We start from the raw sequence: 27,796 nt of genomic DNA on the forward strand, positions 1-27,796 counted from the left end.
TCTCTATGAAACATTATCACACTTACAGTGCACATAATGTTGATCACTATACTGTTTTTTGTATCCTGTGCTATACCTTTGGTGCAATGTAGGTGAGTTAATGTTATGGGAACCCTAACATTTGCGTTTCCTGGTTCTTTTTAAGTACATAACCTTACCATCATTCTTTGGCCTTAATTATATTATAAATAAAAGGCAGCATGTATGCAATGTGACAGTTTAATAAATTCCTGCTAGTACTTAAAGTGGAAAACATGTTTATTAACATTCTTTCAAATCCCCCTTATACAAGGCCATATAAAAAATCTTTGCATTTTGATTATACACAGTTATAATGACATTATATATAATTTAGGTTTTCATGATACACTGGTAAGTACAGAGTTCTGTTAAATATTTATAACCACTCATTTTCAAATCAAATACTTGAAAAAACAATTTATCTATGTACATAGGTTAGCAGACTAATGCAGCATAAAATGCTCCTTATTTAGAGGTATATGATGTGAGGATCAATAGAACAGTTACTACAATTCAGTATTTCTATATACAGCTTTGCTTGCCTTGCTGTTTTGGTCACTCCCAGCCCCTGCATTATTGTTATAGAAAATTAGTTTAGCTGCTATCAGCAAATGGGGCCGATTAATAAGATGTTCATTATGAATCTTTTTGTGTGAGCTATTTTAAACCTAACTGATTCTGAAATTTCCTTCACAACCTTAAACTGCTCTTGCAAGCTCAACAGGATTACTTGGAAAAGTAGCAGAATCACTGCTGTCAAGATTAAAGCATCAGTTTCCCTGCTTTTTGATCTGCTTGCTAAAAGAATACTGAACTGTTCTACCTCTTTCTTTCAGTAGTGGTGGCAGTTTTGGGAAAACCCCAGAGACACAGGAACCATATACATTTTTGATTAGGTTCGAGGGGTAGCGCTTACCATATGTTTAATAAATATTGCTATCAGTATAAGCCAATCTTGCCTACAAGCTGTAATCGGGGAAAAAAATCTACTTTCTTGGCTATATCCCATTTCAACAAGATACTGACATTTAAAGTAGAGTCTCTGGTTTACTGTGATATCCCTACTGATGGAGACTCCTGGTATTATTCATTAGTATTGTGAAGTCCAGTTAAACTGTTCATTTTGAAAAGATAAATATGTGAATAACTGAACCAAAAAAATCTGTCTGTAATATGATCAAACCATAGAACACTACATGAAGAGCTGCATCTATTGAAGTAACCAAAGAGGCCACCAAATAGAATGTATTCCCTATATAAGTGTATGTAAAGTATAGCTTTATGAACAGTTTTGTTCTTATGAGATTGATCACTAGCAGTCTTGAAGCTCAAACTGTATTTGCCACCCTATGCTCCCTTTCATCATTGGGCTGTAGTTGAACCACTACGCTCTCTTCATTCATTCCATCCTCTGCATCACTACTATCAATATCCTCATTGTCGTCTTCCTCATATTCTGAAGATTCAGTCATGTTTTGATGGGAATGAGACTCTGATAAAGCCCCAAATGACTGAGTGCTAACTGAAGCTAATGGTCGAAGCAAAGGGGTGTTTTCAGAGACTTCATTCTCTTCTTGACTGCTGTCTGTTTCAGAGTCTGAATCCCCTTGAGAAGGGACCACTTTCTGCTTACACACAGGGCATGTTTTCTTGGTTTTAGTCAGCCATGGGTCCACACACTTGCAATGATATGCTGTCAGGAAACAAAACAGGTATGTCAGTTGCTAAGTAAAAATGACAGTCTGAGGTTACTCTTGTTAAGTTATAATTTTGTGTTACAGTTTTGTGTTAAACAATGCTGATTTTAAAAGACCTTGTGATTGGGTGTCAACCCCACACAATGCCTGACTGGGAAAAATGGGCCACTTAACTTTATAGGCTGCACCTGGAGGAGAGGCAGGGACTAATAAAGATTAACTGATGATGAAAGCCAGCTGGCTGGGGCAGGCTGAGCTTTTAAAAAGGCAGGAAGGGGCTGTTGGGAGGAGCTCTGCAGTCCCTCCCTAGAGAGAAGGGAAGGTGGCTGTGGCTAGGTACAAGGTGGAAGTGATCTAGGGGGAGAGTAGGCCATGGGATCCTGCCTTGGATTATAGACTCTGGCAAGAACTCCAGAAGGAGTGAAGTAGCCACAGGGAACAGAGGAAGCTCCAGTGGTGATGCAGAGGTGGGCTAGGAGATAAGGAAGGAAGGCAGGCAGAAAAGAGCCCAGAGAAACAGCAAGAGGGTCAGAGCTTAAGCAGACTGTGGTTGCTGGCCAGAGTGGAACCTGAATAGTGGGTAGTCCAGGTTCCCTTACCAGCCACTGGAAAAGCAGTACAAACTGGGTAGTGGATCAAAAGATTGCCTGAGGCAGTTTGTCCAGTGGGACTTTGATATCCTGGAAGGGGAGAATATAATGATCTAGCTCAGGGGTTCTCAAAGCTCAGGGGGTCATGAGGTTATTACATGGGGGCGGTCACGAGCTGTCAGCCTCCATCCCAAACTCCGCTTTGCTTCCAGCATTTAGAATGGTGTGTTATATATAAAAGTGGGTTTTTAATTTATGGGGGGGGGGTGCACTCAGAGGCTTGTTATGTGAAAGGGGTCACCAGTACAAAAGTTTCAGAACCACTCATCTAGCTGTAGGGAGCAACTGAGTCCAGATAGAGACCACAGGGCGAGCAAGCAAAGGAGGGGACACCTGACTGCTCAAGAGCTAATCTCCAGATGAGCCCCAAGGCGGTGCCACTTGCGGTGAGTGAAACTCTTCAGACCCTCTTCAGAGAACGTTGGTTACTATAAACCAGTTGGGATATGGGTCATGTCTACCTTTGGACAACACCTAGCACAGTGGGGTCCTGGATCCTAACAGGAGCCTCTGAACAATGAATAATAACAATGGTTATTATTATTTGTATTAAACTAGTGTATTTGTATAACCTATGGGCAGGGAGAGTATCCACTTCCCTCAAGTGAATAATGATTTGACCTTTACTCAAGAAGTTTCTGATACTGGAAATCTTTTTTTTCCTGAGAAGGTTGTGGCAAGGCTATTTTCACTGGAGTCCTCAAATCTCCTTGATCTTAGTCTGGTATTCGGGCTAGATTTAGTACAGCAACTGTACTGATCTCAATGGCCTTATCTAAACTGAGAAAATGATTCACGTTTGAAAATGTCTTAATTAACATGATCTTCAACACAACCTAGCACCAAGTGTGGACCAGGACAGGTGTTAGCTGGTTAAGAACTCTACGGTTAACCATGATCAACTAATATTTTTAAACATGGTGTATCCCTTTCTATACTATGTATAAAGTCATGTTTAACATATAGTAATTAACATGTTTTCCTAGGACAAGTGTTCATGATGATTTCTACATCTGTCAGTAACCTTTGACAGTAAGATTTGGTTAACTTTGTGGCCCTCATCTAGGGTAGATGCCATGTTTCTGTTCTTTCTTTCTGAGAAGTCCCAGTCATTTGTCTGTCTGTCTGCCCTCAAGGTTCTTTTGTATGGAATTCTACAAAACCCTATTTAGTCACACACTGAGCAGAATGGGTATGTGAGGCCACTATGTGAGACAGTGAGATGGTTTGAGCTTGCACTGTCATCAGATATCTCATTTTCATCTGACCTGATGGTACTCTTGCAGTGCCTGGTGAGGGTGTAACATTGAGAGCAGGCTGACTCTGGCTCAGTCCAGACAAGATGTGACGAGTGGACTGAAGGAAGGATCATAAGAGTATATAGTAGGGATGGTTCCTGACCCTTTTGTTAGAGGGTTTGTTCAACCTTTGTCCAAGATGTTAACAATTTGGGGGAGGTTTTGGGCCCCTGATTGCTCCTGGATTTCTAGTCGGTGTGGATAGCCAAAAATACCTATTTTTACCTGTGTCTGGTTAGACTTTGCAATCCTTTCGATTGGATTGCATAACATGGCTGGCTCAGTTAGGCAGAACTGGTCACAGGGAACCTATTACACCTTACATATTGCAGCTCTCCAAGCAGAGCACTGGCTTCCAGGTGCAAATTGGTTTATATCCAGGCTACTCATCAGACACACTCTCCAGGTTGCTGTGGCAGTAGAGATCAGCTGAGCTAACAGTCCTTAGATTTAAATGTCTGGGAACTGGTGGCAACATACTCTGGAATGCACTTTTCCACTGAACCGACACACAATCTGATCTTCAGGGCACCAGTGTCAGGCCCATATTTTCTCCTGGGCATTTGACTGAAGGAAGGTGGACTCATTGGTTGAATGATTAGTTGTGTTCTCATTATGATTATCCTTCTCTTGTTACTGTTTAGAAGCCAAAATTGTCTGTTTTTAATCCCATTGTAGACTCTGTATGTAGACTCTCGGCCATATTAGAGAGGCTACCTTTTATAAATCAGTAAATTCATTGCTGTTTTGGACACAAATATTTTCTTTAAATAACTCTTATAATTAAAATATTACAAACCAATATGCAGCTGCTTACCATGAGAGCATGGAAGGATTCTGAGCTTGTCTCCATCCTCATATTCATCCAGACAAATGGCACATATATCATACTCATCTCCTGCAGCAGAAAATTGTGAATCAATACTACATTAAAAGCTGTATCACAAGCTGTATAACCTTCAAACACATACAGATAAGTTCTTATGGATATTTTCTTTAATGTCCATAGGTCAACTCTGATCTTTTCTCATCCACAGCAATTTTTTTTTTGAAGCTGTATTGTCCCTTTCATTATACTTCTTATTTGAACTGTATGTTCATCTGCTCTCCCTTCAAGTGCAGGTTGATAAGTGGCCATATTTCCACAAGTTTGTGTGAAATCCCTTTTCTGTAATCTTATTTAAAAGTATTTAAAATATAAGTCTACATTATAATATAGATGTCAACTGTCAGTGGCGTATGTTAATTAAAAAGACAGTAGATGAAGAACAAGCAGAAGAATATTCATATGCCCCATTTTAATTTGACAAACTAGAATTTATTTTTTTGAGGCAGGAGGACTGGAGGAAATCAGAATAATCAACAAGGAGCTATTACTTACCTAGTCATAAGAGAAAGCAAAGGCACACTACTACATAATGTAAATCTTGTTTGGGAGGTTTGTATTATCGGTATGCTGCCCAGTATATAAACAATTTTCAACTGTCATATTCCTTTTACCACATGTTTTTGTTAAGAATTTGACTTGCTGCAGGAGGGTCTCTGCTTTGGTCTAGAGAATCATAGGGTGTCTTGCATGTATGCCAGCAGACCTTGGCCCAACGTAGGCCGTGGTCATGCTCTCAGATGCGAGGATGATGCAGACCAGCTGTAGTGCTAAAGCTGCAGACCTTTAACACAAGTGTGCTCTTGCCTCAATGAATATTTAGATTCACATATTCTGATGTTTGTTTTTCTATATACCTGCTGTGTATCCCTTCTAAACTTACCCAGAAACTTCTTGCTTACAGCGTCACCAGAAAGTGAGAACAGGCATTCGCATGGCTCTTTTGTAGCCGGCATCACAAGTTATTTATGTGCCAGATGCGCTAAAGATTCCTATGTCCCTTCATGCTTCAACCACCATTCCAGAGGACATGTGTCCATGCTGACGACTGGTTCTACTCGAGAACAATCCAAAGCAGTGTGAACCGATGCATGTTCACTTTTGTCATTTGAGTTGATGCCACCAGCAGAAGGTGGATTTTTCTTTTTTGGTGGTTCGGGTTCTGTAGTTTCCGAGCTGGACTGTTGCTCTTTTAAGACATCTGAAAGCATGCGCCACACCTCATAGCCCTCAGATTTTGGACGGCACTTCAGATTCTTAAACCTTGGGCCCAATGCTGTAGCAATCTTTAGAAATCTCACGTTGGTACCTTCTTTGCGTTTTGTCACATCTGCAGTGAAAGTGTTCTTAAAATGAACAACATGTGCTGGGTCATCATCCGAGACTGCTATAACATGAAATATATGGCAGAATGCGGGTAAAACAGAGGAGGAGGCATACAATTCTCCCCCCAGGAGTTCAGTCACAAATTTAATTAACGCATTATTTTTTTAACGAGCATCATTGGCATGGAAGCATGTCCTCTGGAATGGTGGCTGAAACATGAAGGGCCATATGAATGTTTAGCGCATCTGGCATGTAAATATCTTGCAATGCCAGCTACAAAAGCGCCATGCAAACTCCTGTTATCACTTTCTGGAGATGCTGTAAATAAGTGGGCAGCATTATCTCCCATAAATATAAACAAACTTTTTTGTCTTAACGATTGCTGAACAAGTAGGACTAAGTGGACTTGTAGGCTCTAAAGTTGTACATTGTTTTGTTTTTGAGTGCAGTTATGTGACAAAACTATATTTGTAAGTTGCACTTTCACGATAAAGAGATTAATTGAAAAATACTTTTCTTTTATTACAGATATTTGCACTGTAAAAATGAGTGAGTTACACTGTATTCTGTGTTGTAATTGAAATGAATATATTTGAAAATGTAGAAAAAAAATCCAAAAATACTAAATTTCAATTGGTATTCTACTCCTTAGCAGTGTGATTAAAACTGATTAATTGTGATTAATTTCTTTTTGAGTTAAGCGTGATTGACAGCCCTATCAGAAACCTCTTGTGTTAATGTACAGAGAATGTTGTGTCTATAGTGGTATTACTAGCTTTTGACACCTTAAACCTCTGACTTTTAGTCCCTTCCCTTAACCAGAGGATAATCCTCCCACCAAAAAAATTTCTATCTTTTCTTTTTCTCTATCTTTTTGAGCATTCTTGTTGAGGTGTTTCACAAACACATTATTCCTTATTGCCATTCCTTATACCCTCTCTCTGGTCTATATTTAAGACTATCTGAAAAAATTCAGAATATTTTTGCCTTTCCCACAACTGTTCATAAACTACTCTGCTTTCTGTGAAAGGGTTGTTTCCTCACCCTCTTCCTGATCCTTCCATTGCAACAACAGAGATACTGTCAAGCTGAGTAAAAGCTGAGAAGCTGCTTCTCAAAAAAGTTCTCCAGATGGACCAGTTATATCCTAACAGACTTCTAAGCAATAACTCACTTTCACACAAAATGAGAATGTGTATGGGAATTAAGCTGCACCTGTGGTGGTAAAAATGTAAGTGAAACTGATAATAAACAGTAGCTGGAGACACAACTCAGCAAACTCACAACCCCACAACTCAGCAAAGCTTTTCAGTTTAGGCCTTCTCTATTACATGGCTGTGAGAGACAATCTAGAGAATCTAGTCAAGCTTTTAAAGGAAGTTGTATCAAGAGAAAAATTTAGTCTAGGTGAAAAAGGCACGGGGAAGTCTGACATGTAACAGGGGAAGCTGTAGGGGATAGACACCATCTAAAGCACTGGCTCTCAACCTTTCCAGACTCTTTTCAGAGTAACAGCCGTGTTAGTCTGTATTCGCAAAAAGAAAAGGAGTACTTGTGGCACCTTAGAGACTAACCAATTTATTTGAGCATAAGCTTTCGTGAGCTACAGCTCACTTCATCGGATGCACACTGTGGAAAGTTTAGAAGATATTATACACACACAAAGCATGAAAAAATACCTCCTCCCACCCCACTCTCCTGCTGGTAATAGCTTATCTAAAGTGATCACTCTCCTTCCAACGTGTATGATAATCAAGTTGGGCCATAACCTGGATTTGTGCTGGAAATGGCCCAACTTGATTATCATACACGTTGGAAGGAGAGTGATCACTTTAGATAAGCTATTACCAGCAGGAGAGTGGGGTGGGAGGAGGTATTTTTTCATGCTTTGTGTGTGTATAATATCTTCTAAACTTTCCACAGTATGCATCCGATAAAGTGAGCTGTAGCTCACGAAAGCTTATGCTCAAATAAATTGGTTAGTCTCTACGGTGCCACAAGTACTCCTTTTCTTTTTCCAGACTCTGTCCCTTTCAGGAGTCCTATCTTTTTTTCATGTGTACCCCCAAGTTACACCTCACTTAAACTACTTTCTTATAAAATCAGACCTAAAAAGACACGTGTCACAGCACACTATTACTGAAAAATTGCTGACCCTCTCATTTTTACCATATAATGATAAAATAAATCAATTGGAGTATAAATATTATATTTACATTTCCGGTGTACTGTATGTAGAGCGGTATAAACAAGTCATGGTATGAAATTTTAGTTTGTACTGACTTTGCTAGTGCTTTTTATGTAGCCTGTTGTAAAACTAGGCAAATATCTAGATGAGTTGATGTACCCCCTGGGAGACCTCTGTGTACCCCCAGAGGTAACTGTTCCCCTGGTTGAGAATCACTGATCTGAAGTAAGCTGTGCCTGCTTTGCATCACTCTAGTAATGATGAGTATCCATAAACTCATCTTAACCACCTAGTTATGGAGTGGTACAAAGCAACCAGCACATACAGGTAATATGGGCCCTTTGTGCTTGAAATCAAAGCAAGTATAATGTAAAAATGTATTGGAGACCATAACTAAATGATAGGGCATTACAGAGAGGGTTCTGAGAATTGTGCATAAGAAATTGCTTGCCAGGGTGCCCCTGAACACAATGCCAGGCTACAGAAAAAAGAACACTAGATTCATAAGAGATTTGGATCCAATTTTCACAGTGAAAATATGGATAAGATCTATGCTCCGTGTATGTTTTGCACATTTATGAAACGGGGTAAGTCAGTGGGAAAACTGAGCTGTGAGAACATGACAGTCGCTGAGCTTTGTGGGGAAAGCATTAGAAATCTGTCAAATACTCAGTGAGACAGAAGCATTAAAACTGTCATTTCAAATTGTAAGTATTCTAAGCCTTCTAAGGAACTTTTTTAAAATTTTTTTTGGGGGGGGGGGAAGGAGGGAAGGGGAGGTAGTGAGAGGCAAAGGGAGAACAAAGGCTCACAGGCATCTTGGTTAACCATGTCCTCCTTCTCTGTTTAGATGACCCAGACTAGAAATGTAATAAACTGATTGATTGTTATATCTTTTAGCTGTATTAAATATACTGGTCAGGTGGCTTTTTAAGATTTGGGTTTTTTAAATTGCAGATTGTTACAGTTTTTGTTTTGCTCAATGCACATTGTTGGCAATAACGCACCTTTTGTTAGTCTTTATAAAAAAGAAAATGAAGCACTTAGTATATTTCCAACTTTTTTGATCTGCTTAGTTATTTTTCTATAACACCTTTTCCCAATTACTCTGTGCAGTCTTGTAACACACAGAGCATAACTCCTATTTAAATACCTTCCAGCTGATTCATAAAAGAAAGAAGCTTGGGAAAGTAGGGTAGCAATTTGATGCCATCCACATATTTACACAGAAATGAACTTGGTTTCAGCTTCCAACTCAGGGCTTAGCTTATACTTCACATTACCAAATAAGGATAGTCTAATTATTCCTCTTTTCTGCCCTGATGATTTAGGATTACTGCATACTCTTTTTAGGATGTTAACTAATATGAACTAAGAACTGAGCCACCTCATTAACAATAGGTCTAGTTTAATTAATCAGTCTACTGTTTCACCTGACTTTTATCAAGAAGCTTTTACACATTTCTCATTTTTTCCAATATTGAAATCTCTCACCTTGCAGTAAGAAAACAATCATTTCAGAAAAAAGAAAAGGAGGACTTGTAGCACCTTAGAGACTAACAAATTTATTTGAGCATAAGCTTTCGTGAGCTACATGCATCCGATGAAGTGAGCTGTAGCTCACGAAAGCTCATGCTCAAATAAATTTGTTAGTCTCTAAGGTGCTACAAGTCCTCCTTTTCTTTTTGCAGATAGACTACCACGGCTGCTACTCTGAAACCAGAGAGATACTTGTTCAGGTTATTAAAATAATAAATGTGGGAGGAGAAATGTACAGTGTTCTTTACAAACACATAGTAAGGAGCATTCTCCACCGTAGTGCTTTCAATATAAAATAAATTCAGGAAAATAGATAATACATTACACTTCAACAGCATCTATGAAAGGAGCTTAAAGTGCTTTGTAAAAACTCACAACATCTGGATGAGACAACATAATACTCCTTCTACAGAGGGAGAAAGTGAGATAAAGATGGGCTAGGACTTGAACAAGATCACTGGTGAATAAGTGGCAGAACTGAGAAAACACCACACTCTTGACTCTTAGCCTCCTGACTTAACCATGCTCCCAGTTCACTTGTCTGTATTTCTGAAAACACAAATCTACAGCACTTCAATACTTTAAAAGCATCATTCATTCACACAACGAAAGCTGTAAGTATATTAGTAATAAGTGACAATAGTTAAGAAACGTGCTGTACTCTAGTGAGGTCCTCTCACCAATATTTAAGCAATACTTCAGTATTCTGGGGAGAAAAAAACCCTACTTCTGTCTACTCCTGTCTCTCGTAAGACCTGATTCTGCAACCCGCATGCTCATAGTGATGCCAAGGAATGTAGTACCAGCCATACCACTTTATCAAAATATGGATTATACTTTACTCATCTCAAATTTTATACTGACTAAGATGAAGAGTAGATTACATTGATGATGTGTGTTTGGTATCTGCTATATGTATTTTCCAGCTACAGGGAAAACGGCAAAAAGTATAAAAGCAATGAGTCTTTCTGAATTCAGCATTGCATGTAAGATGAGAAGCCCAAGTACATGTTGTATTAAGATGGGGAGATATTGGTGGCTGGTGGATAACCCCACACATAGCAAAATTCAGTTTAAGATTTATGGTGTAAATCATTCAATAGCATTCTAACATTTACCCTAGTGCAGTAGGTTCTTCTGTTATATTTCACAGTTGGTGGGGGAAAAAAATCAATCTATTGCTTGACTTCTGCATTATGACAGACGCTACCAAATAAAACAAACCAACACCAGCCAAAACACTTTGCACAACAAAGCAAATTGGAAAAACTGGTTTGTTAAATATCAGCAGAGTAATAGCCATTGCGTTGGGATGCAAAAGGGTGAGGAGATGGAAGTTAAGATGAGTGAAATGTTATATAATAGACCATCAGAAAGAGTGTGCTGCAAATGTCTGCAGTGTGTTTGTGTCACCACTATTAATTCAAGGAGAAATCTATTATATAACCTATTAATTACACATTTTGGCAGCAGGTATGGCAATCTTAGTACATGCTGCTGCTAGTACTGTGTGATATTTATAAGGTGCTTCATATTTTAAAAGCTCTGCCCCAACATTAACTTTTTAATCCCCACAACAGCACTATGAAGTAGATAAGTATTATCATTCCCACTTTACAGATGGGGAAATGGGGGTGGGAGGGGAAAGGAGGCACAGGAGACTGGTGTGTTTTTGTTCTCTTCTTCCCCCGCACCGGCTACATAGTGAGTCAGTGACAGACCAGGGATTAAAATTCAGGATTTCTTTGTTCATGGCCCAGTGTTCAGGCTAACCGAACACCAATGCTATAGTAAAATTCTTTGCTGCCTCATCCGCCTTCCAAGTGGTAAGTCCTAGAAACTTCAGTGGTATTACAAGAAAATTCTGGAGTATGCTGCTCTTGAAGAATGCATTTCATTCCTCGGGGGAGGAATTCCTCCCCAACCCCAAATATGGTGATCAGTTAGACCTTGAGCATGGCGAGATGTACCAGCCAGACACCTGGGAAAGAATTCACTGTAGTTACTCAAAGCCTTCCCCCTCTAGTGTCCAATCTCTGGCTGTTGGAGATATTTACTACTAGCAATCACATATATGCCACTGTAGGCAATCTTATCATACCATCCCCTCCATAAATGTATTGAGCTCAGTCTTGAAACCAGTTTAGGTGTTTTGCCTCACTCCTCTCCTTGAAAGGCTGTTTCAGAACTTCAGTTCTCTGATGGTTAAAACTGTCATCTAATTTCTTGATCCTATTACTCAGTTACAATGTATTTAGTGATCCCTTCTAATTACAGAATAGTTGCAAAGTTCAACACAGATATCTGGGATTTTAACTGACAGTGACAGATAGGCAAGACAATGCATTAAAATACTGGATCGTTTCCTCTTCTCAAAAAGATGCTCCTTGAGAATCCTGAAATATGGCTGCACATTGTTCTTGAAAATACAGATTTGCCTGGTGTGGTTTGTTGGAAAGTGAATGGAGTCCTTAATATACAGTACTCATTCAGAAAGCTGCCCAGTGCTCAACCATCATACCCACCTTTAGACTGGAAAAACAACATTAAGCTTTATCAGTGAGGACTGTACAAGAACCGCAAAATTTAGCGGACAAGCAATATCTGATTGAAACAACAAACGTGTCTCAACTGCCCTTTAAGGTCACACCACACCTCACCCCACCCCAGCCTTGGCTCATCTCTAACATCCACTTCCTCAGCTCCCACTCTTGAACAACTGAGTCTCTATGGTGGAAGTCCTGCAGCCAAGGTGAGCTCCTCCACTGCAAGGTTGGTCTCTCCTACTTCTTCAATTCTACCATTTCCTTAGCAAAACAACTCTGATTTCCCATCCTGATAGAATCCAAGCCCATAATCCCAGCTGCCAAATTGGACACCCTTAGGCAGCTTTGAAACTATGTCTAAAATATGAGCTAGACGATGGCATACATAACACAAGTCATATCGCGCTCCTCCATTTCTTTTCCCATGGAGGGGATTAAAGAAGAAGGAAATCTGTTCCTTGGGCCTGAAATCTGTCCTAGGGAGGAAAGACTAGCTCAATATGCCTTCTTGCCCCTCCCTCCAATCTCATGAGCTCTGTGCTTCTGGAGCTTTTCTGTGTTTGGAGGTGGAGCATGATACTAGGAGAGCTACTCTTCACATCACTATCACTATCCCCAAAACAAACCTGTCTGGATTTTATTGGACAAACTGCATTATTTACATGGACTCTTTCACTTTTCTTTCAAACCCCACTGGGAAGGGGATCCATCCAGGTACAGGCAGGGGAGCAATAAGAGAAGATACTCAGGATGTACCAGTCTTTCAAAGGTGCCTTGGGGTTTGTGTGATCCCCTGTGGATCTCGGAAGATCTATGAATTAGTAGGAACATGTCCTGTTGGGTTCTTCTCAGATGGCCAAATCCTACCTCCCAGACCATACAGCACCTTGTCAACTCATACAGTTTAATTTTCCAGATGTTTTGCAGACATTCTCTTCCTCTACCCACTAAAAACAGCAAAAGACTACAAGGGATTTTAGAAATTATGAATAAAATATTTTACTTAAATGTGATGTGCAAAACCTCTTGTAAACATGCAATAATCTTTTAACCTATGGAGATACATAAATACACGTTAAACAGTTAACTCATTCATCTATCTATAGAACTTCAATATTTCTGGTACTTATTAAGAATGCAAGATGCAGAAATAAAATTGCCATGATTCTGGCAGACTTTGTGTGCCCCCCCCCCCGCCCCCCGAGACCTGCACAGTACTGTGCAGCCAGGCAGATGGGCTAATAAAGAACTGAAATTAGATCAGTGATAATCCCATTTGAAGGAATAAATCAATTTATAAATTCCTAGTAAATAGCAGGCCTATAATTACTACTATGTAATAATGTAAATGACATGTCACTAATCACTTTCTCTTTTGCAGCCCTTCATTTTGGAAGATTATAACTCATGAGGCACAATGGACTTGAGTATTTTTTGCAAAACTGAAATGTACAGGATGTTTTGATTTGTTCTTAGATTTCAACATGTGAACATATGGTGTCCACTCCTATCATCTACACTGACCTGAAAATAGTTACTTAGGCCTAGAGCCTCAAAGGTATTTAGGTGCCTGATTTTCATTAGGCTAGGCACATAATTACTTTTGAGGATCTCAACCTTAGCCTAATACCCATACTCTTACAGTGTAGTACATATCACATTTTTTAAATGTAAAGATTCAGTCCAAATTTTCAAATCTAAGCACTAGTTAGTTCTTAAATCCATATCTAGATACTTAAATAAAAGTCCGACTTTCAAACGTGCTAAGCAAGCCACAGCTCTGAACATCTTGGCACTGATGTCTAAGTATGGATTTAGGCCACTGGGTCTCAAACTTTTGTACTGGTGACCCCTTTGACATAGAAAGCCTCTGAGTGTGACCCCTCCTTATACATTAAAAACACTTTTTATATATTTAACACCATTATAAATGCTGGCGGCAAAGTGGGGTTTGGGGTGAAGGCTGACAGCTTGTGACCCCCCCATGTAAGAACCTTGTGACCCCCTGAGGGGTTCTGACCCCCAGTTTGAGAACCCTGATTTAGGCCCTAACATTAGGCACCCAAACTTGAAAATTTTGGCTTAATTCTTTTCTTTTCTCCCCACATACTTCATGTGCTTTGATCCCATCAAGGACAAGTTACATCTTTATTTTCCAATGTTAAAATATTTTGTTTTCTGTGTGATCATTTGAATACACCATTGTTCATTTGCTGTGCAAGATTTGAAATCTATTTGGTTTTGCCTTAAATTCCATGCTAGTGTAAACTGCATCTCCTTGCTAGCTTTTCTTTGTTACAATATAGCCCAATTCACACATTTTCTATTCTTCATACTGTTCAAATTTCATTATGGTCAAGCAGCACAGTAGATAGTTGAATTTGTCCTGTATTTGATAGCTAATTTTTGGTACAAATTAAACAGCAAAAAATATGAAATCCCACTGATTGTGTGCCCAAGATTTTGCCCATTCTTATTTGAATAACATTTTTATAACTTGAGAAATCAGGACACACACATTGTATTGAGAATCCTTAATTTAGTTAGCGAATCCTTACTTATGCTTTAGTTCTACATACCTCTGTTATGTGGGGTCAGTCAGAGAATAGGCATGTTAATAGGAAAGTGCCCAAAAGCCACCCCATACAAGGTGTCTTCCATTCCAGTTGCTAACCCTACTTACTAAGTAACTGTTGTAACTCTTTGGACACTGACAAAATATGTATCCCATTCTGTGTGTTTATCTGTCATGAATATTTATACAGTGGGCTTTGGATCATGGCTTGACTGAAGTCAAATTGGAAGATTCCTATTGACTTCAGTAGACTTTGGATCAGGCCCCATCTCAAGATAGCAAATCTGTGTGGTATCTTCTGTTTTATATTAACAGTTCTTTTTACAGATGGTAGAGTACCCTACCTCCACAGAGACCTATTTTGTCATGTAATCCTTTGCTTGCTATCCTATGTTATATCACAGAAGTGCACCTCATGTTACTAAAAGACGTTGGGCCTGATTTTCCTTTCATCCCAGTTTTACACTGATGTCAGGATATTCACTGAGCAGAATTACTCCTAATAACACTGGTGTAAGTATGAGAGCAGTCAGCCCCTATGTCATCCAGCATGCTCAAGAACCTGCTGGCACAGATTTAGAGAGAATTCAGTTAGGGAATGTTATGATTACTGTCCTGTTTTACAGCGTTAAACTACCTATAATCATCTAAGTGCAGAGATTTACACAAAGCTTTTGGGCAACCAGAGTGTTAAAGCTAAGAGGAAAACAAGCATTCCTAACACCAAAATTACAATCTTCTGCAGTGTTCTTCAGTGTCCCATCCAAACAAGTGAGGCAAGACCTAAAAGGCTGACCCTTTACCATTAACAGGGCACAAAATGTGGTTATGGGTGCTAATGGATTTTGCATTAGTGCCTTGGAAAATTTTATCTTCAACAGGGAGCATCAATCAACCTAATTTGATTCCTGTAATGCCAAGTTGATGTATAACAAATATTGAGCTAAATTTGTCCTAGGTGTAACATCAAGGATGAATTTGGTCCAAGCCGTCTAGACATCAATATGTTCACAGCGATCACTTTTTATTTAAAGGAGCTTTGTAGAATAATAAGGCTGAAGTCTTACGATGACCTATTTTTTCCCCCCCAATTTTAAGGGGGATCTATTTCTTTGTCTTGTCTGGTCTCTAAGAAATTATTACTGCTTACTAAGAATCATGAGGACCCTCCCTCCCAAAAAAAAAATTCATAGCAAGTCACTGATTTACCAGAGACCTTCCTGAAATTTTAGTATCAACAACTCAGCTAGATTATTGGAATGTTGCTTTGAAGCATATCCGCTAAAAGAAACCCAAACTAAGGGGCGACAGCATTGCATTTTCTTGCACATACCATACATTATATGCTTCACCTACCTCTACTAAGAATTACTATTTCCCACCAACCTAGTCTCAAACTGTCTTATTGCTCTCAAAATTGTCACTTATTGCCTTCTCTGCCCTCTCGTATGTGGAGATGGGAGTGATGGGTAAAGGAATGATACAGTGTGTGGACCTGGAGAATTAGTGTGTGCATGGAGTGGGAGTAGCTAAAGAGTAAGGGAAGAGTGTATTGACTGGATGATGAGAATGGAAGGAAGTCTGACTGTGGTGGTTAGGGGTGAGAATGGAGTCTGTTAGACCACAGATTGGAGACTAGGGCTGAGGCTCAGCATAACCACTGATCAGACAGCTAAGGATAGATGGTCCTATTCAGTTGTGTGCAGATTTAAGACTTTTTCAGGGGAGGGGAGGGTTTGAGAGTATAAAGAGTCTGAGGATAGGGGGATTAGACTATGGGTAGGGTTGTTTATGGGGGAGATTGAGAGAGAAATCAGGACTAGGGATGACAAAGGGACATAATGGGGAAGGACAGAGAAGGGAGGAGATATTAGAAGATTGAGTTTTACAAATGCTCAATGTCAGGATTTAACTAGCTTTTAGTGTTCACTAAACCCATCCAATTTTAAGTAAACAACGTCATCATCTCAGTGTAACAGAGGCTCATCTAGCTATTGATCTGATCTTGAATTGCTGGTAATTTTACCCACATGTAATATCAGAATTAACAGTTCTAAAAACAAATTCCACTTTAATACATTATTGATGTGAACTACCCCGTAACCACTCTTTCACTTCAACAAAGGCAACTTGATCAAATATTTATAACTTTTTCCCATTGTTTGTATATTTAAGCAATAATTTCAGAGACAGTGTTAAGTACAAATGGTTTAGAGTTGAAATACAACGCAATGGGCTTTAGGGTAATTAAACAACGCGATCTACAACCACAAAAATGAAGGCTGCTGTTCACAAGCCCCCAGGAATAACAAACAACATGGAAAATCAGCTTTAAAACTTCCTTTCAATAGCTCAAGTATTGCCTCTTTGCTGAGAGTCAGTAGAAAAGAATTCAAAATGTCTGCATTGCATAGTCAAGGCTAAATTGTGCCCTGGTCCTATGAGGTTGCATGGGGCCATAAGGAGAAGTAAGATCCCAGCCCTTTGTGCAGCAGCCTAGGACCTTCCTGCATTGTGGCTCTGAGCGCAGGAGGGAAAGTAGGGGCTGCATGCTCAATACCACACCCCACAAGCAAATGGGGAGAGGCCAGACTTATGATCCATATATCAGCCAGCAGGACAGGGAATAAGCTACACTCTCTCCTCCCTGGTGCATGAGGAGAGCCTGGAGAAGTACTGTGCTTTTTCTGAGACACAATTTCTTCCTGGAGCTCCTGAGTTAACACAGATATGCACTACCCAATACTCAGGGCTGAGACTAGAGCCTCCATCCACCCTTGAGCACACATCTCATTTATCGCCAAGTCAGTAGTTGGGATTAGACAGAAGGAAGACAAGGACTACAAGGTATGCATACATCAAGGAGCTATACAACAATAATGCCAAACTGAAATTTTGATATTAATCAGAATTAAATGGTAAGGGTCTGTGTGCTAGTTACGCTGAAGAATAACATTCATGTAAAGCTGAACAACCCTCTTGAGATCCATCTTTATATCCGTGTAACTGAAAGTAGAATTTGGAGCAACAAAGACTGCATCGGTATGACTAAACAAAATTTTACCCAACAATACCGCACTCGTATAATTGAGGAAAAATCTGGAGTATTAACTTCAGTCTCTGTAGACCTAATCACTTAGGTCCAAATGACTTAATCCGAGGACAAAATGTGGACCTCTAAGTTTGGTCAAGCAGGAACTCAAAAGGAATGTGGGCCAGATTAATCCCTGATGTAACTCCACTGACTTCTCATGATGTATCACATCAACATGAATTAAATTTAGAAAAGTTACAGGGTTGGTGAGGATGACTTTCAGCAATGTCAGTAGGGCCACTATTAGTCATATGAAAGGTCTTGGGAGGATTAGCTACTATTAAAAATATATATATATCTGTGTTGGAGTCTCTGGTGCTACTGTTTGTGATCATTGCTATTACAGGATGAGTACTTAATTCACTAACTTCTGTTTGTTGGGGGATAGAGTGAAGGGGAATTGCTTTTAATCAACTCTGATGGGACCTTTAATGTCAAGAACTGGTAGTTCTGAACACTTTGATAATGGAGACTCAGCATGGGATGCCCAGGACTACACTGAGACCCACTTGCTTAGAAAATTCTCAGTCTAAATGGCTACAGAGAAAAATGAGTATGGTGTGATAGGATTAAGTCACAAATTAAACGCTGGTGAAGCTCCATTAGATCAATAGTGTAGTTGCATCTGGGATGCATTTTCCCCTTTATAAAGGCTTCTGTTTCTCATGCAGGAAATGAAATAAGAACTAGCTCCACAATGTGAGAAACAGAGATATGTGGATCTGTTTCACAGCTATTCTTACAAAGACTATACTTTTTAAATTAAAAAAAAAAAACACTTACAACAATGGATCAGTTTAAAGAAAAAAACACCCAAAAACTGTCCTGCAAACTAAAATTAGCTGAGGATTTATGGGATGAGAGAACCCAGGTCCTTAATTAATACCTATCATTCTAAGGTTTTTTTAAAAAATATTTTTTTCCAGATACAGCTTTGTTATAGACAGAGCTGGCCAAAAGGTTTTACATTCAACTCTAATATGAGCTGGTAAATTTTAGATCAGTAGGGGGAAAAAGAAAAATAAACAGACTAAATTCTTCTTTGGTCTAACTCCATTGACTTCTATGGCATTACATGAGAGGGAGAGGGCAGAGCCTGAGGCCTGAGCAGCAATAGAAGGTTACTGACCTCTAGGTCTACTTTAAAACCTGAAAAATGTTATCAGCTAACAGCAGAAAGCTGACAGTACATTCTAGCCCTCTGCTATTCATTTTAATAAGATAGCTCAGTATGGCCCACTTCAGACTTACTGTATTCTAAATATTCAAACATAAAAGTTTTGCATTCTACAATACAATGACTGATTAACACTGATAATTAGTCATTCTAAGTCACATCATGCAGGGTGTGGAGAGTATCCTTGGTGGAGCACAGGGTTGGTTCCAGTTGCTTCAGGTATTGGTACTATCATTACTGAATGATCACATTTTTTGTATACAGTATCAGACCTAAAATAAAGTTGCTCTGATGGCTCAGTTGCAGGTTTGATCTCCGATTTTATCTAATAATACCGATTGGTATGGAAGGAAGGGAGCTATATAAAGAGTCCATAAGTTTGCCACAAGTGGCATTTTGCATTTTAAATGATCCACTGATGCTTGATTCATAGTTTTATAGAGCAAAGGGTTTAGTCTCCTCATAGCTTGCTGTCTGAGTACATTTGCTATAGATATGATAAAAGCTAATCAGAGAATGTCAAGGTCCTGCACTTCATTACCTTACTTAGAGGTCACAACAATATCTCCCCTAAATACAAGAGTGAGCTGACTAGACAGCCACAGGATGTTTTCTGGCTGGGAATGACATAGCGTGTGCTGCAGATGTGTGCAATATTCACACAGATACATACACTGAAAGAAACACTTGGTTTTTACAAATGGTGTATTTTCAAAATATTAAATAGTTTAAACTATGTATTGATCGTAACAAAGTGTGGTGAATCTATATTAAACACAGAGGAAAGTTGTTTTTTAAAAAGAATTTTGCTTTCACTTGTGTGTGTTTTACTCTTTCTATACTGCTCTGAAACCCCAGTTGTCTTGGATATTTTTGTCCTTATTTCCCTTATCTTCTCCCTCTAAACAATTCAAGGTTTCCTACTATGTTTTGACTTTTCCCTTTCTTCCCTGAAAAGTCTTTATTCAGAAAAGCTTCAAAGCAGCATAATTCAACATCCAAATTGGAACACTCCAAATCTGTACACTTTACAATCTTCAAATCTGCACAGAAAAACTGCATTTATACATGTAAAGCAGATTATCATTTGTAAGTGCAAAGAAAAGGTGACCCTTTTTTAGAGACAGGTTGAATGTCTCATCCTGGTGTCACCTGAAGCAGTTGCCATCCAGCTGAACAAGTAAAATCAATGAGTTTGTGTATAGATCATCCTCAGACCTCCCCCAATTAGACTTGTCATGATGCTATCGTGCCCTCCCAAGAGAGCTTTCAAGGAAGAGAGTCCCTTTCTTAAAAAGCTTGCAGTCCAAATTAAAACAATTAAACAAGAGGAAAGGGGAGGGAGAACAAGGCAAACCATGACAAGAGTGAGTAGGCTGTTACAAATAGATACTCTGGCGATAGGAGCTATGTGTACAATTGGGATGATACTGAGACATTACTCCTCCTCTCTCACTAAACACATACAATAAATAATTAACAGTAAACCCCATGAACTGACTTGCTTGAAGGAACACTAACTTATGTTTTCAATGGAAAATGCAAAAAAACCCAAGAAACCCCAACATGCTTAATATTTCTGGTTTTAATTAGGAATCCTTAACAGGGAGCAAAATTAATATTAGCCTTTTGGCTCTAGATCACTCCTTTGTAGCCAATTCTATCCCCAGAGAAATAGAATATTATAGCAAGGTTCAGTCAACCCTGTAAAGTGAAAAGCTTATTATTTTTTATAAGACCAACTTTGCACATGACACTGTACAAACTCTTAAACTAACATCTGCTTTGCAGGTAGTACCCTCGATGTTATTAATAATGCAGGAACGTTATCAGAGGCAGTGGAGAACTGCATATGGCTCTGTCCTTGAATGTAAACCAATCCCTAAAGCGATACTTTTGCACACTGAAATACATTGCACATTAACATGAACTTTGCAGTAGCCATTAATTTTTATGAGATTTTCTTCAATTTCTTTTTGTACCTACTACTAGCTTGTACAAATGAACTATTACGTGGCAAAATTGTAGCGTATGTGAAAGACCAAAAGTGAAGTGTGCAGTAGATACTCCTCTTCTGCGGAAGCAGACCAAAACATGCAGGACTTTTTGAAATGGCTGTTAAGAAAATAAGAACAGCCATACTGCACCAGACCAATGGTCCATCTAGCCCAGTATCCTGTTTGCTATCAGAGGCTGGTGCCAGATGCTTCGGAAGGTGTTAGGATATAGATATTCAGGCCTGTCTGTAAAGGCCTATACTCTAAGAATTTAGGTGTATTCTTATCACTTGGCTAGTGATAGAGGTATAAAAGAAAGAATCAAAACCACTGTCTGCCAGTGTAAGGGCCTTCTCTTACTGTGACAGTTTGTGGCCCTGTGCTTAGGCTCAGGCCTTTGGCTAAGCAGCAGAGGCAGCCATAAGCTGGGAAGCGAACGGTCACATCCTCACATTCCAAACTAGTCACATTGAAATAAGGTGCTATTGGGCTGTTAGGCACTATCAGGACAGGATTGTATTCCTATCACCTCCAGAGAAAGGGAAGTGCCTAGAAAATGTAAAAGGAAACTTAGTTTGATAGCATCCTGTCTGGCAAGAACTCACTTATCAATAGCTGGGATGTGAAATCCTCACTTCTGTATTGTTTTGTCATTATAGTTCCCACTTTGCTGTTGTTTGTCTGTATAATCTCTGTCTGGTTCTGTGATTGTTCCTGTCTGCTGTATAATTAATTTTGCTGGGTGTAAACTAATTGAGGTGGTGGGATATAATTGGTTACATAATCATGTTACAATATGTTAGGATTGGTTAGTTAAATTTCAGGAAAATGATTGGTTAAGGTATAGCTAAGCAGAACTCAAGTTTTACTATATAATCTGTAGTCAATGAGGAAGTGACTGGGTGTGGGTGTGGGTGGGGGTGAGCATGTGGGTGTGGGTGGGCATGTGGGTGTGTGAGATGGGAACAGGGAATGGGGGTAAGAAAATTGGAATCATGTTTTGCTAAAGGGGGAAATGGGAGAAGGGAATGGGAGTAAGGAAGTTGGAATCATGTTTGGCTAAGGGTAGGAATGGGAAAAGGGACACAGGTGTAAGGCTCTGTGGTGTCAGAGCTGGGAAGGAGGATACTAAGGAAGGAAACTGGAATCATGCTTGCTGGAAGTTCACCCCAATAAACATCGAATTGTTTGCACCTTTGGACTTCGGGTATTGTTGCTCTCTGTTCATGCGAGAAGGACCAGGGAAGTAAGTGGGTGAAGGAATAAGCCCTCTAACAGAAGGAGTGAACAGAACAGGGCAATTTATCGAGTGATCCATCCCATCATCCAATCCCAGCTTCTGGCAGTCAGAGGCTTAGGGACACTCAGAGCACAGGGTTGCATCCCTGACCATCTTGGCTAATAGACATTGCTAGATCTATCCTCCATGAACTTATCTAATTCTTTTTTGAACCCAGTTATGTTTTTGTCCCTCACAACATCCCTTAGGAATGACTATGCACTGTGAAATACTTCCTTATGTTTGTTTTTAAATTGGCTGCCTATTAATTGGTAACCCTTGTTTGTGTGTTATGTAGAGGGGTAAATTTAATACTTCCTTTTTCACTTTCACCATACTATTAATGATTTTATAGACCTCTATCATATCTCCCCTTAGTCTCTTATGCAATCTGAACAGTCCCAGTATTTTTAATCTTTCCTCATATAGAAGCTGTTCCATACCCCAATCATTTTAGATGCACATTTCTGTCATTTTTTTCCAATTCTAATACCTCTTTTTTGAGATGGGGCTACCCAAACTGTACACAGTATTCAAGGGATGGACGTACTATGGGTTTATATAGTGGTAATATATTATTTATCCCTTTCCTACTGGTTCCTAACATTGTTAGCTTTTTTGAGTGCTGCCACACATGGAGCAGATGTTTTCAGAGAGCTATCCATAATGACTCCACAATCTCTTTCTTGAGTGGTAACAGCTAATTAAGACCCCATAATTTTGTATGTATGTATTGGGATTATGGTTTTCCAGTGTACATTACTTTGCAGTTATCAATGCTGAATTTCATCTGCCATTTTGTCACCCAGTTTCGTGAGATCCCTTTGTAACTCTTCGCAGTCAGCTTTGGTCTTAACTACTATGAGTAATTTTGTATTGTTGGCACCTCACTGTTCATCCCCCTTTCAGATCACTTATGAAAACTTTGAACAGCACAGGTCCCAGTACAGATCTATGAGGGACCCAGCTATTCACCTCTCTCCATTGTGAAAACTGGCTCTATATTCCTACCCTTTGCTTCCTATTGTTTAACCAGTAACTGGTCCATGAGAGGACCATCCTCTTATCCCTGGCTGCCTACTTTGCTTAAGAGTCTTCGGTGAGGGACCTTGTCAAAGGCTTGTTCTATTGCACTGAATAAAAGAAATTATTGCCCTTTTAATTTCTCAGTGTGTGTTTAGTAATTTTGACTAACTTTTAGTGATTAACTCTATACAAAGTAAATATTTTGGAATTAAATTTTTAACTGATCACATCCCCTGGCTTCCTAGGAGCATTGGGTGAATGGAGGGAAAGCAGGACGCACTACAGAAAAGTGGGTAGATTATATCTGCAACACAGTTCAGCTGATGCAGAGCCTCTAAAACAGTGGGCAACTTACATGCCCCAAATACTTCTGTTTCCAGACACGACTAAATAAAACATCACACAGTCTTGTAGTCGCTGTTAATGCAGTGAGAAAAAACAGAAAGGGAGCCATAGGGGCGTGAAGGAGCTGACAGTTAAAATTTAGGACATAAGAAATAACCTTAGGTTTAGCATTGGCTTTTAAGGTTACTCCTGAGGGAATTCTGTGCCAAAAAAACAAAAATTCTGAGCACAATATTTTAAAATGCTGAAAAATTCTGCATATTTTATCTGTTAATAAATTAATGTGGAGGTTCCAGCATGGCAGTGGGAAGCACAGGCTATGGGCTGCAAGGAGGTGGGAGATCACCCTGCAGCCCTGCCCCTGGGACACAGACTGACACAGCACAAGAGCCGGGCCTGCCCCAGAAACCCTCCAGGGTCCTGCCTCTCCTCTCCATGTGCACCAAGATAGCGAGCGAGGGGGACAAAGTCTCGCAAGCACACCCAATCCTGGCCCCCAATCCAGGTGTGGGGCAAGCAGGCTCAGCTGGTAAGATCCAAGTGTGAAGGGGATTAGTATGGGGGAGATCCAGGTGTGGGAGATTCAACGGGGTAGTCAGGATGCTGAGGGAATGGGGCTTCGTGGAGTAGAGCTCTGGGTGCAGCTGGTTGGGACTCAGTGGGATGGGGATCTGGGTGGGGGGCTCATCAGTGTGGTTTAGGTGTAGGAAGGTGGGGGTTCAAGTGTGGGGCACTGCGGGAGATGGTCTGGATGCAGGGAGATGGGCTTGGTGGGAGGGGGTCTGGATGCAGGGGTGAGGCTCAGCAGGGGGTTTGGCAAATGGGAGGAGCAGCTCCCCATACAGTGATTCCTCCCACTGTGGCTGAGGTGTGATGGGGCAAGAAGCGGAGGAGGGGGTGTGGAGCTTCCTGCATCTGGGGGTGGGTCTGGCCCGGCTCCATCCATTCCTTGCAGGGGAAGAGGAAGTTCTGTCTTCCCCAGCCCAGCTGGTACCTAGCAGCTGAGCTTGGCGCATGGTAGAAGCCACAGGCTTAGGGCATCCCCAGCTGCCGTCCGCCCACCCCCCCAGCAGAGATTTACCTGTCTGGCAGCTGCTCCAGGCACCCGACACAATGCACCCGTGCTGCTGGGGAGGGGCGTGTGACCACTCTTGTGGCTTCCCTTTGCTTCCCTGTCATTTTCTGCAGGGAAGCAAAGAAATCTGCCAAGGACATGAATTCTGCACGTGCACAGTCGTGTAGAATTCCCGCAGGCGTATGAGGTGTATAAAATACCATAATAAACTCCTAAAGCACAACAGTACATGTGGGGCCTGCTCCCGCTCCCATGGAAGCAAATGTCAAAACTCCCTCTAATTCAGTGGGAGCAGGAGCAGGCCCAAGATGTCTGTTTTGTTACAATGTGCTTTCATTTCAAATGATACCGTCCAGTTTAAGTAGTCTCAGAATTGGTTTTCAAAGCTATAAAAAAATTCCATTTCGATATTAGTATTTATTTAAGACCAATGGAGTTGGATTATTTAGACAATCAAGATCCACTTGCCTTTCTTAAATTTATGTAGAGGAAGCTTCTTAAGCTGATCTTTTCGAAGTCGATTCCTTCTTGCTCTATGTCTGTCTTGCACAAATTTTGTGATCTGGAAAGAAGCAGACATAAATAAGAAGATGGAAACACAAAAGACAGCAAAAGAACAATGAAATAGCCAGTTTTGTTTTGTGAGCAACCATTCTAAGTTAGCCAAAGATGAACTGTCCTCAGGAGTGGGGTAACATACAGCCATCTTTGTCCCAGCTGGACTCAAGGGCAAAGACGTATACGTACAAACAGCAGCGAAGCAGGATAATTTTACACCAGTAAGATCTCTAGGTGACCATGATACTAAAAGTTGAATGTATATTACATTTATACAGAAAATAATTTAATAGGAAATAATGGAAAACTCCTTGCTGCATCCCGTACAACCCCACTGAAGCAACACCCTGGCTCAAGTCAATGGGGTAGAAGATGGTGTAGTCACAGCAGTATATGGCTCATTTGGCTTGATTCTGTTTTCATTTACAGTGGTTCTGTACCAGTGTAACTCCGCAAGCAGATTATTTCCTGCTTAGTAGGAATTTATTCGTAGCACCTAGCTTCAGTTTCCCTTTTGCTAACTTCAGGCTGTCTCCTATCTTGCTCCCTTTGATCATACAGAATAAATCATCCTTCTTTTTTTCTTACAGTCCCACAGATATTTTTAGTCTGTTACTATGTCCTGGCTTTATATGATGAGATTATTTTCATGGCCAAATTTAGAAAGAAAATGACGAGACAGCCTTAACTACAATGGTGCTAAAAGACAAACTGAACAATCCAACTTGGAAAATGGCAGAGCTCACCATTTTGATAACTGTAACAGTTATACAGCCAAAGCAGAAGAGACTCTACAGCTAGCTACCTTATGGTACAATAAACACTGTTGAATATTTGTATTATACACAATGTTAATTTTCCTTGCCGTCTGATAATCACTTAAGGAGTCGTTTTCACTTTCTGACCCCTGCTATTCTTGTAAAACTACCTCTTATCTCTTTTGTTTAATATAATGTAAGTATAAATGTAGGTATGAGTGATACAGAAGAAATACACAGCATGTTATAAACATGCTATCTCATGACAGTTTAGCTGAAATGTTGATATCAATGTAATTCTTCCCTGAGGAAAACCAACTTGCCATTTTTTTGCTTTGCATTTATAGCACATTTAGATTTCCCTGTTTCGGAGACTGAACTTCCAGGCATTTTTTTTTCCAGGTGTGAACTGTGTAGTAGTAGGATTTTATGTTTGTATTTTATATAATTTAAAATAAAAAATAAAGAATAATAATGTAGCATGTATTAAATGTGTAAGTGTATGATTTTATTATATTTTGCTAGCCCTTTTTTTTGAATAGCAGAAAGGAATGGCCTAATGGGCCATTGGTAAAGATGCATTAGCCAGAATTTGTGTTTGAAGCTCATTTTAAGGCAGTGACAGACCTTGAGGGTTACCCATTTTGTTGAAGGTTTAGCATTTTAAAATAAGTAAAAAAATGCAATGACTGGTTGGTTTTTTTGCATTGCAATTTGATGTTTTTGTTTAAATGTTTTGTGTAAATTAATTTTGTTTTGTGTGTGAACGAGGAATGTGTGTGTTAAAAAATAAGTGTGAGGCCATTACCGGACCAGATGTTTTAGGAAGGAATCAAGGACAAATGCAAGGGCACCAGGAGATTACAACATGCTCCTATAGAAATGTCAGAAAAGGGCAAATTAACAACTTTAAAAATAAAACAGGCACCTATCAATGGGAACAAAATAGCTGTAATTAAAACCAGCATGGGGTAACTCCCTAAAAAACTTAATAAAAAAACAAAATAAAAAAATCGATTTAAAAAAACAAGCACTCGTTAAACACCACTTGATTACAGCATGACGGTGCAAAACTCATTGGTCCCAAAGAAGGAAAATCACTACATAAACAGGGTGCCTTGCTATGAAACTTTGGGTTCGTCCTGCCAAGACTTCCCCGGAGCATTGTGTCGTGACCGATAGAACCCGACTCCTCCCTGCTCATGATCAACCTAGCTGGCCACTAGATTGATCTGGACTCTGGACTGGTAACTATAACATTGACTGGTCGGACAGTGTGTATGTGTGTGTGTGATTGCATGCATATGCTAAATTGTTGTATTTCCAATAAATGCAATGTATTGCCTTTTCCCCTGAAAAAGACCCCATGTGCTTCTTATAAGCATCACAACTGCAGTTAATCATCTGGGATTTAGATGCTAGACAGCCTCTTATTTATTTCCTATTTAAAACTTGAACTTCATGGGAAGAAGTGCTGGAGGACCAAATCCAACAAATCTTTTGGGAGACCATGTCTGGATTCTGTTTAGGGTTCAGTCCAGTGGCTGAAGCGAATGTCTGATTGGATATCTGAGTAACCTCTCATTCATGACTACAGAGAAAAAAAGAACAGGACGCAGATCAGATGTATTTCTGCCCTCAACTTGTTAGCAGTGTTGGACAAGTTTATAGCCACGCACTGCACTGAGGTGTAAAAATCCAAGGCGGTATTTTATTTGCAATTCAGAGAGTAGGAGATGTCCTGGAGATGAATGTATTTAA

General features: G+C 39.8%; 1 protein-coding gene across 6 annotated transcripts in view; it reads right to left on the minus strand.

Moving 5' to 3' along the window:
* Positions 1 to 240: 240 nt before the first annotated feature.
* Positions 241 to 27,796, minus strand: part of RNF13 (ring finger protein 13) — a 104,239-nt gene continuing 76,683 nt past the window's right edge. For all 6 annotated transcript variants that reach the window (XM_077825705.1, XM_077825704.1, XM_077825707.1 and 3 more), the window contains 3 exons: positions 25,188 to 25,281; positions 4,484 to 4,564; positions 241 to 1,714 (listed from right to left, as the gene is read on the minus strand). In XM_077825705.1, coding sequence (XP_077681831.1) covers positions 1,350 to 1,714; positions 4,484 to 4,564; positions 25,188 to 25,281 — 540 coding nt within the window. In that variant the 3' untranslated portion in view covers positions 241 to 1,349. The remainder of the gene's footprint in view (positions 1,715 to 4,483; positions 4,565 to 25,187; positions 25,282 to 27,796) is intronic.

Source organism: Eretmochelys imbricata, chromosome 9 (genome assembly GCF_965152235.1).
Source record: "Eretmochelys imbricata isolate rEreImb1 chromosome 9, rEreImb1.hap1, whole genome shotgun sequence".
In the NCBI taxonomy this organism is placed as follows: domain Eukaryota; kingdom Metazoa; phylum Chordata; order Testudines; family Cheloniidae; genus Eretmochelys; species Eretmochelys imbricata.